General features: G+C 37.3%; 1 protein-coding gene across 1 annotated transcript in view; it reads left to right on the top strand.

The window, feature by feature from the left end:
• LOC140169999 (ubiquitin carboxyl-terminal hydrolase 25-like) overlaps positions 1-14913 on the top strand; it is a 29609-nt gene extending 14696 nt beyond the window's left edge. The window contains 17 exon segments of the mRNA XM_072193312.1: positions 702-790; positions 1044-1126; positions 1948-2096; positions 2807-2934; positions 4594-4689; positions 5232-5429; positions 6209-6420; positions 7295-7365; positions 7954-8182; positions 8833-9027; positions 9433-9713; positions 10671-10849; positions 11832-11993; positions 12794-12914; positions 13174-13332; positions 13334-13370; positions 13877-14913. Coding sequence (XP_072049413.1) covers positions 702-790; positions 1044-1126; positions 1948-2096; positions 2807-2934; positions 4594-4689; positions 5232-5429; positions 6209-6420; positions 7295-7365; positions 7954-8182; positions 8833-9027; positions 9433-9713; positions 10671-10849; positions 11832-11993; positions 12794-12914; positions 13174-13332; positions 13334-13370; positions 13877-13962 — 2475 coding nt within the window. The 3' untranslated portion in view covers positions 13963-14913.
• Positions 14914-15613: the final 700 nt, after the last annotated feature.

Raw genomic sequence — 15613 nt, 5'->3', positions numbered from 1 at the left:
TTTTAGAATCTTTTAGAAGTTAAGAATTTTAGCACCCTCTGAAGTTGTTTATCATAAATATCATATGTGACACGATCAAGGGAAATGAGTCGGATGTCGCTAATATTGATTTTGAGATATTGTTAAAGAAAGTGTTAAAATTCTTTTGTTTTGATAAATTGACGTAACTTCGCAAAGAAAAGTCGTATCAACATGGGGTTTTCAGTTTCTGAAAGCTCTAAATGTCCTCTTTAAAAACTCATTTTTGAACAGGGTCGACATGTGACTTATTCCCCTTGATCATGTCACATATACGGAATAAAGCATAGTTCATGGGTGGTGTTTCTGGTTGTACACGTGAGCAGCCATATCAAAATGATGCAGTTGCATGCTGCAACAAATGTCTCTTTTTCCAACTAGAATATAATAACAGACAGTCATAACATTAACAGGTGACTGACACTTAAAATCATCCCAATGTAATAAGGTTAAGGTATGAATGTTATCTCACTGTGGCATGATTTTGAAAAGTTGGATGGGTGTATGCAAAGAAAACGTAAGAAATGGCAACCTGTCGACTGCCCTGCTGACTGCATCTGTATCCAAAGTTGACTCAAATGTAATAAGATGCTGTTGTTAAGATTACATGCCTGTATAGATCATTCACTGCTCTCTATTTGAGTTGAAGTGGTAATCAGCTCTGTTGATATTGGATATTGCAGGATGTGAGTGAGTTTACCCATAAGTTATTAGAATGGTTGGAGGATGCCTTCAAGTCAGACTGCTCCAGACCGCCATCACCACAACCTGGGTAAGCTGTACAGAACAATTGGTTTGCCAAAAAATGCCAGCCCATATTTTGCTAGCGCGTGAGAAAAGCAACATAGATAAAAACAAAAATCTGCAGAAAACAATTGATTATAGAGTGTGTTTTGAGTCCAAATGTATGATTTTCTGTCAATCTTAGCCAAAGGGGTGCTTATGAGGGGAAGGGGCACTAATAAGGTCAATTACGGTAACCATGTTCTTAATTCTATTTGTGTATATATGCTTAACCTTTACAGTGCTGAAGGTGATGCTGATAGCAGACAAAACCCTATGTTGGATTTGTTTTATGGACAGTTCAAAGCAGAGGGAATAAATGAAGGCAAGTTGTAATTTTGCAATGAATGTTGACTGTCAAATACATGATAATTCAATATTACTCTTTTCAGTGGGGTTTTCTATATCATCATGCAAATTTAGCTAGCATATATTGGGCACATTGGTGGGCTATTCCAGTTTTAATCCTTTCACCAGCTTTGGAAGACATGCCCTTAATCTCCCACACAGGGATTGTGAATTTCAAATGGGGTTATCTGAAGGACTGCTCCGTTTGAAATCTACACCCCCTGTGTGGGAGATTAAGGTCAGGTCATGTATGGATTTCAACTGGAATAGCCCATTTAAGCCAATCAGTTTTTTTCATTAACTTTGGTTTCAAAGCAAATAATACTAAAAATGTTATCAAACTTGTTTACAAATGCATCAAGCTATACAATTATACATGATATCACACAAAACAACAAAGGTTTTAGAAGGGGTTTGAAAAGATTTATGTGGTCTGCTATAGTCACTCCTGTGTTATTGTGCCTGGCTTGAAACAACAAGAGGGAGGTCTGAATGTAAACAGTGACATCATAGGCTGACTCATCTATACAATGCATAATCAACTCTGAATACACTAAATTCATTCCTTACTAGTCCATGGCCACTGGGATTGAACATATGACATGGGAGATCAGGAGAAAGTGTGTGAAATGTTGTGTCTTCATGTTTTCTTTTCTGATGACAGTGCTGTGCTCTCCAAACTCATCAAGTGTTAATGAAACTTTTCCTGACAATCATTTAGAAAGGGTATGAATTTCACATAGGAGACACATGTTTCTGGCTGATTGTAATGCATACTCTGTAATTGTACATTTTCAGGGAAGGTATTTGCAAATGATGAAACATTCAGTCAGTACCCCCTACAGATTATAGGTTTTCATGATCTACACGCTAGTATAGAAGCATCTACATCACACAGAGAGATTGAAACAGTACGCAATGACTCCACATGTAAATCAGCTCAAGAGGTAAGTGTTGCCCAGAGTAGATACCCATAATGCATTACTCCCATTTTAATTTTCTGTACTGATATGTTATCTTTTGCAACATGGGTCGATAGTTACAAAATGTACCTCAATGAACAGAGCATATCCAGATCTTGCAAAATACGTCTATTTCTTGATTATTTACCTATGTTTAGCCAGTCTATTCGTAAAATGAAAACAAGGGAACCTAGTACATTTACAAAGTAATGGGAGTGTCATTTGATGAAATGAGGTGATATATCATGCTGCAAAGGATTGTGGGAAGGGTAAGATATCTTCTCTGAGTGTTGTCAATGTTAGTCAGCTTCAAGTTTGATTGCAATACCGTCTGAGTCTTTTGCATCTAGGGGTGAAGTCTAGAAAAGAATCTGGGCAAGGGGGAGTATTTGAGTTTGTTTTGGATAGGGATGTGGAAGTGGACCCATATTTGCACCAGATTGTGCCAACAATTTAACCCATTTTAATACCCGAACACATGTAACCTGAACATATGGGACCAAATTTAAAATAAATTTGACATTTTTTCTCAAAATTATTGTATGTTTTGGCTCAAGATTCATGGCAAAACAAGATAGTATTTTTATAATTACAAAAAATTAGTGCCTATTTTACTGGAATTAAGAGTAATGCATGTTGTGTGTAGAGAACTAAATGAGAGTATTCATGAATATGTCACTGTTTATCTTTTGCAGAATTGGTTTACACATCTCCCTCATGTGTTGACCTTTGAACTCTCCAGATTTCATTTCAACCAAGCTTTAGCACGACCGGAGAAGATTCACAACAGGTTCACATTTCCTAAGATTTTATACATGGACAGGTGAGAGTTTTGTTCAAATTAACCCCATGAGAACTACCTGCCGATTGGCCAAAAAGAAGTTTTCATTATCAATTGGCTCAATCAGCAACATTGTTAGACCAATTTCACCACACACAAAAATTGGGGTGAATTATTTGCAAAGCTCCATTCTGATAGGTTTTACAGTCTCAAGAACCGCAAGACATGTTGAGCCGTAAATACATCATTTGAATTTGTAAAAATAAGAGTATAACAGCCTATCAGATTCAGTATAAAATGCCACTGCAGACAAGTTTCGCAAAGTCCTTGCTAAAATCATCAATAGACAAATATTGAGTACAATGTTAAGGGCTGGGGTATGAACGTTTGGACAGTATTTATTTTGGGACATTAGAGCACATCAGACATATCGAATTGCATTCTGAAAATGAAGAATGTCATTCTGATAATCAAATAATTTTGATTTTTTGAAATTAGCAATTTAATACACATTTTATGGCAAATCATTAAAAATTGATATTTTTGATATTTAACAGTACTCGAAGTAAACTTTATAAATCTGATGATTTATACTTTAAGTGTATGTAGGTGGGATGAAAAGCCGACGATCAATTGAAAATTTTGACCTTTTCAGTATTGAAGATATGGATTTTTTTCCCAAAACACCAAAAAAATTAGGTCTTTTGGGAAAAAATCCATATCTTCAATATGAAAGGTCAAAATTTTCAATTGACCGTCGGCTTTTCCTCCCTGCTACATACACTTTAAGAATATATCATTAGATTTATATAATTTACTTCGAGGACTGTTATATATCAAAAATTTGAAAAATATCAAATTTTGTAATTTGTCATAAAATTTGTATTATATTGTAATTTAAAAAAATGAAAATTATTTAATATCAGAAAGACATGCTTCGTATTCAGAATGCAATTCGATAGGTCTGAGGTGCTCTCATGTCCCACAAAAAATACTGTCGAAACGCAATAAACGCTCATTTTGGATCCCTTAAGAATATTTCACTGAATGAAAATATTCTTTCCATTGAATGTTTTACAATATTTTGATTTATAACTCATATATAAATTTTTCTTCCACTTAATTTTATAATTCACCAGGAAAACTAAATAAGTGAAAAAAATATACCTTAGAATTCTGTCTACAAGCATTCTAAATAAATATTTCTTTAACAAAAGAGACAAAACCAGACACTCTCCACAAAAACATTGCAATATATACATGTAGATTGGTCTTACAATAATATGTGTTTGTACAACTGCCTGTATCAGTAATATAGTTCAAACTCCAACTAATGTTTTTTGTAGGGTTTGCCTTTCTTCTCTTTCGTCAAAAACCCCCAAAGACACACTCTTTTAGAGGCATGTATGCATGTAGATAGAATTCTATGGTATAAACTGTATTTATTTTAGAAGCAACACCCGTACCTATAATTAACGAGCCAAGGTAGTCAACGGGCGTGTTACACACTTGTGTCTGTCCACGATGCTATGGTAGCTTTTGTACTATTTTTGAAAATTTAGTATTACACTTGGTCAATCAAATGATAATCTTGCCATGAGTTAAATGATGCTTTCTGGTCACCCATTTACTTTTATTAATCTTCTCAGTGACATGAATTAGTTATAACCGAGTGGTGTTACTTCTCTAATGTTTTTGTAGATATATGGAGTGCAATCGGGCTAAGACAAGAAGGAAAAGAGAGGAGGTGCATGCGCTGAGAGAACAGTTGAATGATTTGCACACGAGACTAGAAAGGTAAGTGATGTCATAGTTGATATATGGAGTGCAATCGGGCTAAGACAAGAAGGAAAAGAGAGGAGGTACATGCACTCCGAGAACAGTTGAATGATTTGCACACCAGACTAGAACAGTGAGTGATGTCATAGTTGAATGATTAGTACATATGTGTGAGGATAGAAGATGTTCTTGGGTGTTTGACAGGGGGAGGGGGCAGCTAAGAAGCACAATGGTATAGTCAAGGGGTAAGATGCCCCCTATGGAACATCTTGATCTTGCCCTCACCATCTGTGGTTTTTGTTTCCCATTTCTTTGCCAATTTTTGACTATTCTTGTCAAATCTTGCATCCCTCTATGCCGTGATTTTGGTGCATTAAAAATGAGGAGGAGATAAACACTTATGCTGGACTGTTATTGAGGAATTTTGTGTAAGCTTATGGGCTGACCCAGGTCACAAACAAATGAGATATGTTACAATGGGACTGGGGAGAGAAAATGTTACCCGAACGACTTCAATACAGAGATTTGTTTTAGATATTTTTGAATTCATTTCTTCCCAGATATGTCAATTATGGTTCTGGTGCCAAGCGTTTCCCATTACAAGACGTCCTGCAATACACCTTGGAGTTTGCCAACAGTCGGTCTCCAGATTCAAACGGTTCACCGTCGTCTGCTAATATTGTGCCAAGTCTTTTCTGCAATAACAACTCTAATGTACAAGATGTAGAGATGACATCACCACCTCGCTCACCGCCTGGGTAAGTAGCACTTTGAGATACATTTGATTGCGCTATTCCAGTTGCAATCCATACACCCCTATAACATTAATCTCCCACACAGGGGGTGTAGATTTCAAATTGAGTCACCCATTCAGGTAACCCCATTTGAAATTCAAACTCAGTGTGGAAGATTAAGGTCATGTCTTCCATACGGGTTGTATGGATTTCAAATAGAATAGCCCATGATAAGGTCCCACAAAGGGGTGTATGGATTTCAAGTAGAATGGGGCCCACAAAGCTGATTCTGAGTTTTTCTGTCACTGATTGTCAGAAAATAAACATGGTAACTTTCTCATTATTCATTCATTATTTTCCCAAGTTTCAATATTAGTCAAAATACAAAATTAAATTCAGCGTGCATGCACAAGTTTTTGACTGGTAGAATCTGGTTTTATTTACCATAAAAACACTTTCAAAAAATAAAAATAATGAATTCAAATGCAGGCGGGGGATAGGAAATAAGCCTTATTGGTTTGTCATGCATGGAGACCAAAATAGTGTACTTATGGCATTTGTAGGCAAGTTGAGCAGCAATTTGTATTTTAGAGCGTTACAAAAGTTTGAACGCGTAGCACTTGCACACATTATTGGCACAATACAATAGACACAGAACGCAAACAAGTATGCATGTAACATCAAAGTTTACTGGGCACATGGAGAAGTAATCCAAAGGTGCACTATTTTGACCTCTATGAGCAACACATGATGGGGTTGGTTCTTCTTTGACTCATCTGTATCTTTTACATTTTCTCCCACAGCGATGATTCCAAGGTTGGTGCTGCAGGTGGTAGTGGTCTACCGGACGTCGCCATGCGTTCGCCGACTACATCCAACCCAGCTTCTCCTGCGCTAAGTCTGTTTGCTCAGGCTATGCCGCCTCCTGCACCGGGTCATATAACAGATTCAGAATTAGATGTATTACAGAGATGTCTGAGAAGGTGGAGAACGGAAGTGGAAAGTGATGTTGCAGGTAGGATATTGAAGAGGATGGATATCATCACATGATAGCATTTCATGAGGTTGTCAGTGTGAGATAATTTTTGGCCATCTTGTGGGTAAATGGCTATAATTACCTTCAAGTATAAATCACAGGATAATGTAGAGAAGATTATGTGGATTCGCACCCATGACATAAAGGGGAATACAACCATATTGAATTACCCACAAGATGGTAAAAGGCTGATGACCTCTATTTTGTGCATGCTTTCTTCAAAGATTGACTTGTCAAAATATTCCAGGTGTTTCAAACTGCTGTTAAAAAAGGTGAAGATGTATTATTGTAGGCAGTCAAGCCTACATGTTCTAAACTTAAGTCGTCTCACATAAAACTGGTTATCTTGTCTGGTTGTCTGTCTTTCTCCTCACCACTCCCCACTTTGCCTCTCTTTATATCACCTTCTTTTCTTTATAGTCATCTGTTTCTTTCCCAGACTTGTAATACTTTAGTATAGTGCTTGTACTTGAGTACAAGTACAATTTTGGTACTTGTACACAAGAGGTATGTACTCGTACTCTTACTCATGGCAAAGTACTCATTCTTTTACTCATGGTTTGTGATGTACTGTACTCATGACAAAATACTCATACTCGTACTCACAGTCTAGTACTCTTACTCCCGCTACAAGTTTTTTTCCTACTCTCTTTGTTGCTATTGATTATTTCCCTTCATTGTTTTGTGTATCTGTCTTTACTGTCTTCCTTCCTGTCTGCCTTTGCTGTTTGTCGCAGCCTTTTTTTTTTTTTTTTGTCATCTATATATTCACACTCTGCATTGTCTTTATCAAAACAATTGAAATCTAAACCTGTTTTGACTTACCCAGTTATTGCATTGTGTTTTGTTTCAGAGTTACAAACTAGAATAAGTGCATTAAATAACAGCATAGACCAGCAATATGAAGAAGCAGATCTCAAACATGTACGTACACTGGCAAACATTCAGAATAGTGCATTCAACATCAAATGACACAACAGGTCACAATTTAACTATAGGATCTTGATGCTGCTCTTTAGTGGTTTTCATATGTATATAGGTAACCCCACTGGAGTCAAGGCATCTAGAGAGGGCAAACCAAGGGGTCCATATAGATATATTGGGAAAATTGTGTCGTTATTTAAATCTATTTCAAGAATTACCTGCTGTCAATAGTGGGATGATGTACCCCAAATTTAGTTCAAAACTCACAATTCTTTGAAAGGAAGCTTGTCGGCAGATTAAAGCTAAACTTCTTTATTAAAAATGTATCCATATACAATATACAATAATTATTCAAGCATTTTATTTATAATGCCTCTTTCTTTCCCAGTGTGATTATCATATTCATGATGTGCTCAAATCCACAAGGGTCAGGCATCGGCCAATCACTGCTGGTCACTGCTGGCTTGTCCTCAGATCAAAAGATAAATACTAAATAAAAAAAATATATATATATATATATACACTTAACTAATATGAAATTAATTGATTGAATGGTATTAATTTATAACGCCTCTTTTTCTTTCCCAGTATGAGTATCATCTGCATGCGGTACTCGTCCATGAGGGTCAGGCATCAGCCGGTCACTATTGGGCATACGTACTAAACCACAAACGTAATGTATGGTTGAAATTCAACGACATCTCGGTCACGGAGGTTGAATGGGCAGACCTGGAGCGAGAGTCTGTCGGTGGGTCTGGAAACGCTAGTGCCTATTGTTTAATGTATGTGGACATCAGCAAACAGGAAATATTTGAAGGTTTGTATTATCTCTTGTATGTACATAGAGAAGCACACTCGCGCAAATTACAGTCTGTCCACCTCGAAGTACAAACCAAATCTGTGGCATTGGGGGTCGATGCTTTGCGTCACGCGCACTGCGTGTTAAAAAAATGTGGCGCGTAAAGAGCGTGGTGCACTCGGCAAGTACAAATCGTGCAGCAGTTGTCGCACGAAAGAAGCATTCACACACGCATTGCACTCTCATACCTCCAGTTTCCGAGGTCTATTTACTTTGTACTTCGAGGTGGACAGACTGTAGCTGGTGTGGACTTAAAGAGTGTATGTAGAATTTCAGGTGGACAAAAGCAATTGGGCTATTCCATTTGAAATCCTTTCTCCCACAACATCAACGAACTTTGAATAAAAGTTTGCTGGGCGCATAGCGAAATAATGTGGCGGTGCACAATTTGCCCTCCATTAGCAACATGCACACATGCTAGTGTCTGTCCTGTAGTTTTACCTCATTGGTGTCATTTGATACTTTATAATGAATATATATAGTAGAATTCAAATGTGAAACAGGAAATAAACAGAGCAATTAAACAAGAAAAATAAATGTAATGTTTGTAGAATCTTTTAATTCTTCAAGATGTTCTAAATTGGGCACGCTTTGTTTCTTTGTCACAGAACATGAAGATGCAGAAACGGGTCAGAGCAGTCTAAGTCTGGACATGCTAGCTGATGATTTAAGACAGCTGGTCTTAGATGACAACCAGAGGTTTGCTGAGGAGATGAAGAAGTGGGATGAGGAAGAGAGTCAGCGAGCTATGGCGGTGTCGACTACGGCTGAGGAGGTCACGATAGTTGGAGAGAGTACTGGAGGTAAGGGTGGACATGCTGGCTGATCATTAAAGACAATTGGATATAGATGATAACCCGGAGGAGGAGGAGTGAAGAAGTGGGATGAAGAAGAGTTATTTTAATTTTATGGCAGTGTCGACCACAGCCAAGGTGTTTACAATAGTCAGAGAGTACTGGAGGTTCAGAGTTGTTTTTGTTTGACATGCTGATTATTTCAAGACTATTGACAAACATTGTGCTTAGTTTGCCTTGACTTCTACGTGCACATCAGTTTCAATGTTGGATTTACAGTCAAGAGTTTGAAATTTGGGTGTTTCTACCAAACCTGGATAAGAGTGTCATTTTCTTACACAATATTTCAGGAGTGTTTGTACTACCAATATCATTGTATTATAATATTTGATCCTAATTGTTATGTTTACACAGTGCAAACAATACCAACTCAGACACCTCAACATCAGCAGCAGCAGCAACTGCATCATGATCAACAGCAGTTACAGCTTTACCAGCAACAGCAGCTACAGCAGCTGTACCAGCAGCAGCAACAACAGAAGCAGCAGCAGCAGTTAACACCTCCACCAATGAGTCCAACATCGCAGACATTTAGCACAGAGCACTCATCAAGATCAGTACCAGCATCATCAAAGGCTATTGTTGCATTGGGTGAAATATATGCTACACAGGGACCTGAAGCTGCCTTGGATAAGGTAGGGACATAATGGGCTATTCCATTTAAAATCCACACTACCCCTGTGGAAGATTTTAGAAATATTTTCCACAGAGGGAGATGATTTCAAATGGAATTAACACATTAGACTGCTTTATTTGAATCTCATACACCCTCTGAGAAAAATTAAACCTGAATCTTTGACGGAGGGATGGTGAGTTTCAAATGGAGCTGGCTAATATGTTAACTCCATTTGGAATTCATACAGGGGTAGTGTGGATTTTAAGTAGAATAGCCCATTGTTGTTCAAATACTAGAGCTGTTTTAGACTAGTGTAGTTGCAATTATATGAATAATATCAATAATAAGCACTATCTTAACTGCATATTACCTTTTGATTGGACAGTGTGAATAAATGTGGGAACTGCAAGACGACCTAGGGAAATATAAATAGATACGATTATTGGTTTCCTTGAATCATTTCCAACAATGTATTAATATTAAAGTCATAATGTACGATCTTATAATATGAATTTGGTAATTTTTTTTCAAACCTGATTTTTTGGCATATTTGTAATGTTTACACCTATCACAACTTGCACCTAAATGGAATCAGCCAAATGGGTTGTGTTTGTAGGTAAACAGAGCAAAGTTCGACATAAAGTCATAATTCAAGAAATTATGACTTTATGTTCGCCCATAGAACTGTGTGTTAAACGGCCAAAATAACAAGCAGTGTTTCTTTCATGTTACCTTGTTATTTCAGCTCAAAATGGACAGAAACCATTCCCGATCATTATTACTAGTATTATTTCAGCATTTTGAGTATATAATGACAAATTTAAAATTTGAAGGAAATCGTACATTAAGCCTTTAAGAAGTAAACTGCATTTTTATAATTAAATGGCTGAAATTGGAAAAATATGGTTCTTTTCATCCCACTCGCCAAAGGCTAACAAGATTTATGAAGGACCAAATTGTTCATTTCTGCTCTCAGGCATGTAAAGATGAGCTAGCCAGGCTGGAATCTGTTGCCACGGACGATGAATTCCCCAGTAAAGATGTGAGGCTTCTAAGTAGCGTGGTCTACTTCCTCAAGATTGGCGCACCAAAGTTTGTTGTAGATAGATCGGTGATTGAGCAGTTTGCTGATAAAGACCTTAATGTTGACTTGAGGTGAGTTGTTACAATAGCTTGGTTCAAAGTGCATAAAGTTTTTGTAACATATTTTGTAATTAGAGAATAAAAGTATTGTTTTGAGACCCAGGCGTGTGTCTATCATGTGATATAACACGAGAGATAGCGTTATTTGAAGTGGAACTTAAAATCATGTTTGGATGTAATCAAGTTCAAGCAGTCACTCCGATGCACAAAATTAGATAATCCATTCAGTCCTTCACATGCGGATGCAAAATATGGCACTCCGTGCAAAGCATATTACATGCAACACAAACAATACACACAACTGTGCAGTCAATATTCAAATTACCAAAGGTTTGACTGAGCCAATGATTATGTTCATGAATCTAAAAATGAATAATCTGTACTTAACCGATGGTGCATCCAAGACATTAAATATACAAACAAAACTGTATTAAACAAAATAAAATCAAAGGATACTCGACAAGCAAAAGGTACAAATAAATAAATGCCTTGAATAAATAAATATCTTGAGAACCGTAAGTATATTTTCAAAAATGCTGATTTGTGCTTGATCACAGCACTGGTGATTTTGAGGTTTGAGAATACTGAAATGTGTTTTTCAAAGTTGGCAGCCCTGTATACATAACTATGCATGGCTATACATAGCTATGCATGGCTATACATAGCTATGCATGGCTATACATAGCTATGCATGGCTATACATAGCTATGCATGGTATTCCTGACCATAACCCATAACAAATGAGCTATAGCAGCATTGGTGCTCTTGTAATAAATAGATTCAATACAGAAAATGTGTCATTCCTGATGAGTTGCAAGTGCTTTGTATAGATATTTTGATGACAACTTTATTACATCTATATTTTCTAAATTTCTGTGACTTGCAAAGAGACCTATCCTGAGTACCTAAGTTTTTCCTTTGTGTCAAATATTCATCCAGTGGAACTTGATGTCACTAACATCTAATACTATTGTGTTAATCTTTACTTTAACAGGTCGCAGCATATACGGGGAATTGCATTAAGACGGCTCAAAGAAAAACCTCTGACCAAAGCTGAGAAGGCTGTGTATGATGAGTTACACAGCGACTACAAAAACTTTCTTACTACTGTCAACTTTTTTGTAATCGGCACTGAACTTGCTTTCCAACAAGAAAAGTAAGTCCCAGATTGTTGTAACATCAATTCGTCGGTCGCAACACATAGTGGCGTACGTGCAGGACAAACGCAAAATACATTTCTGAGAAAAACACGTTTGAAGGATATGCTACTAATAACATAGTCAGTACTCCTCCAATATTATCTCTCAGATTTCTTGGATTTGAGCCTTTTTATATGGCTTAGGATGGCTATGTTAATATAATTTCTTATTAATCAATGTACAAAAACATTTTTTTTTTTGACAAGCTGTCTTGCGCTGTTTGGAATGCAGCACTGCAAGTGGCATGCACGCCACCAATTGCAGATCCTTGATCTGGACTTGTGCAGTGATTATCAGGCAGCTGTTTAGATTGTCCAATTTTAATCAGTGAGACCATGTCAAATGGTCTATTTTAGGTGAAATTCATACAACCCATATATGGAAGATATGACCTTAGTCTTCCTTGCAGTGAGTGTGAATTTCAAATGGGGTTACCTGAATGGGTGACTCCATTTGAACCCTCCTGCTTGGGCAGGGGTTAGCGCACGTTATTGGCATGCCCTCCTTGAGCAACACATTCACACATGGTGGATTCGGTACTCTTTAGGTACAATATCTTTGATAGAAGTAGATATAGTTTAGAGGAGGCAATATTACATTGCCGCAAAGGATCCTTACCTCAGCTGGTCATAAAGTCACATTACTCTTGATTCATCCTGCGAGTCCTGTGCTGAAGTCCCACGGATGTGGTGATGAAATATAACAAGAGAACCGTTTTAAAAATAATATTCATTTGACCAACTTTTCTTGATTTTAGTTACCAGGAAGCGTTACCATACTTCGTCCATGCCTGTAAGGTTAACTCAAAGTTGGAGGGTGAATCAGCTAAAGCTATGGACTCTAATCTATTACAACACTGCAGAAGGCAATGCCTACTGGTAGGTACTTCCACCAAAGGCTATGGACACACTATAATTATAATAAAGGGTTCACAAGTAATAATAAACCAACATGGGCACATTAGAAATGGTATGTTAAAAGCAATCACTTAATTATGCAGCTATTTTCTTTAACACAGGCAAACATCTGCAGCATACCACATTTCTGAAGCTGCAACTTTACCACATCATTATTCAATTTCATCATAGGTCCATCTGCCTCCCAAGTTTTCATGTCTTTCCCTGTTTTTTCTTTCAGCAACTAAATGAGCAATGTATAACACAATTTGACTCTGGTGAACAGTTAGAAGCCATACAGGGTCTTGATATCATGAGTGAGCTGGTAGTGCCTTGTATAGGATCGTTAAATACGCCCTCTGCCAGCACAGAGGACACAACAGCTGTGGAAGAGATTAAGTGGAAGATGGTGCAATTATTTGGGTCAGGAAGTCAGCGGTGAGTGTAATTGTATAACTTCTCAGAGTACTTGTTTTTATTATTGCCATATTTGTACCCAGTTTAGTGTCCTGGGCACAAGACCATGTCGACCATCTTGGATAGATGCAAGTGAGGTAGTACAGCTGTTAAGCTCCCAAACAGGGAGCCATTGTGCACTTTTTAGTAGAAGCATGAGAATTTCCACACATGAAGTACAAGGTCCAATGTTGATTGTAAGATGTAAAGTCATTATGGATTTGACCCCTGGTGACCGCTAGATGTCTCAAAAGGTCATACAGGGATAAAAAATTGAAAATGCTCCGATCTTGTTGAGAGACATATCAAATTACTTGTCTGATCACAATGATTAAAACATTGTATAAAATGTCATATAAAATTTGTATTATACTGTGAATTTCAAAAAAATGTCTACACACTAGACCACTCACACTGAAGAAGAATATGGCATAGGCTCCAATATAATGAAAATTAAACTTCTGCTTTAATTTTGTTGCATTTTACAGGGAGTTTACAAGACAAACTTGAGGATTTTCTCTCCAAACTGTTGGACATTACTGCCGAGGGGTGTCCTATCAAATGTCCGCCCTAAGGCATGACTCAAGAACTCAAGACTTGTGTAAGGATTATGCAGATGCAATGCAGGTTGCAGGAAATAGCTATTCTGAACCTGTTGAGCAATGACCTCCATGTGCATGTGTATATCACATGACTGTCACATGTCCTGTCACCTGGCCTGTGTGTGAGGAGTGTGCTTATGATATAGCATGAAAACCATTCTTGTACATGACCCAATAACTTGATAGTTGAATTTGCAGAAGTCCTACATCTGACAAAAGCAAACTATTACAAACCCAAGTATAATGACAGTCATGTGACTGTCACATGACTGTTGCATGAGTGTCATATCCGGCATGCGAGCATTGTGTGGATGTCGCACGATAAAGCATGAGGTTGTTCATGAATATAAATCAAAAGCTGATTTCATCACACTGTTAGAAAGAGGTCATAGGTGCAGTTTTTAAGGGGGCAAACTTCTCAAACCCAGTGGAACCAATAACCCCAATGACCTTGTGATGTCACATGGTGTAGCATGGACGTAATTCATTAACCAACAAGCCGATACTCTGATCATAAGTTGTGGAGCAGTGTGTTGTTGTGATCATATGACTTGCATGTCAGCAGAGTGTGTGAAGACATTATTGATCTCTGTGAGGCAGCATGTGCCCAATAAGTGAAGATCTCATCATACAGAACCTAAAAGCAAGCTGTGATAAGAAACAATTACAAATTTGATCACATGACTGTCACATGAACAGTATGTGTTTGTCACATGATGCAGCTTGGGTTTGCAGTTTGAAAGTCAAATTTACATCTTGGAATCCAACCAACTCCTGCAGAGGTGTTCTTCTGAACTTGCGGAACAGCAAATATAATCATGTGACTGTGCAAGGTCACATGATCTACCTATCACATGGTCAGTATGTGAGAACTCTCTCGTGTTACATAGTACAATGTTTATTTATGTAGAAACATAAGACTGAAGGGAAAAAAAAACCAGAAGTGACAAGAGATTTTCACAAGTTTAAGCTTTATACCATTGAGATCTACATTTTCTTGTGGTTATGCAAATGCTCTGAACATAAATCAGGAAATGTGCCATATTGGAATGTCGGGGAGTAAATAGCATATGGAATCAAACACTTCTGGGGGTCTGGGGGTCTTATGGTGTATGCATGTATCAAGGTTTGCCCATTCAAAGTATTTAAGAGCATTGCCAGTAATAGAAGGTTGCAAACAATCACACTAAAAACATAGTTTAAAAATCAGGCACCACCTGAACAAGCGACATGAGGTGGCAACAGCCAAGATATATGATGCGATCAAGCAAAATGAGTCTGGTATTGATCAAAATCAAAATACAGCTTTATTCCATCATTATTAGACTTACGGTTCCAGAGATATGGCCATTTTAGTATTGCTCAGAACAAGAAGTTGAATACTGTTATTGGCTTTTCAAAATCAATATTCCCAACATCCGACTCATTTTGCTTGATCACATCATATCATAGATTTTGGTATCGCCATTGTTCCATAACGTAAGTAGTCCAAGTACAAAACTAATGTGAAATAATTCTGTGTAACAGTTATGTTACTAAACAATATTTTTGTATTCTAAAACACATTTTAAAATATCTTCATATTCATAGGAACCCTCAATTTATGGGACACCCTGTATCTTT

This window comes from Amphiura filiformis, chromosome 14 (assembly GCF_039555335.1).
Source record: "Amphiura filiformis chromosome 14, Afil_fr2py, whole genome shotgun sequence".
NCBI lineage: Eukaryota > Metazoa > Echinodermata > Ophiuroidea > Amphilepidida > Amphiuridae > Amphiura > Amphiura filiformis.
This window is presented reverse-complemented; position numbering and strand designations above follow the sequence as displayed.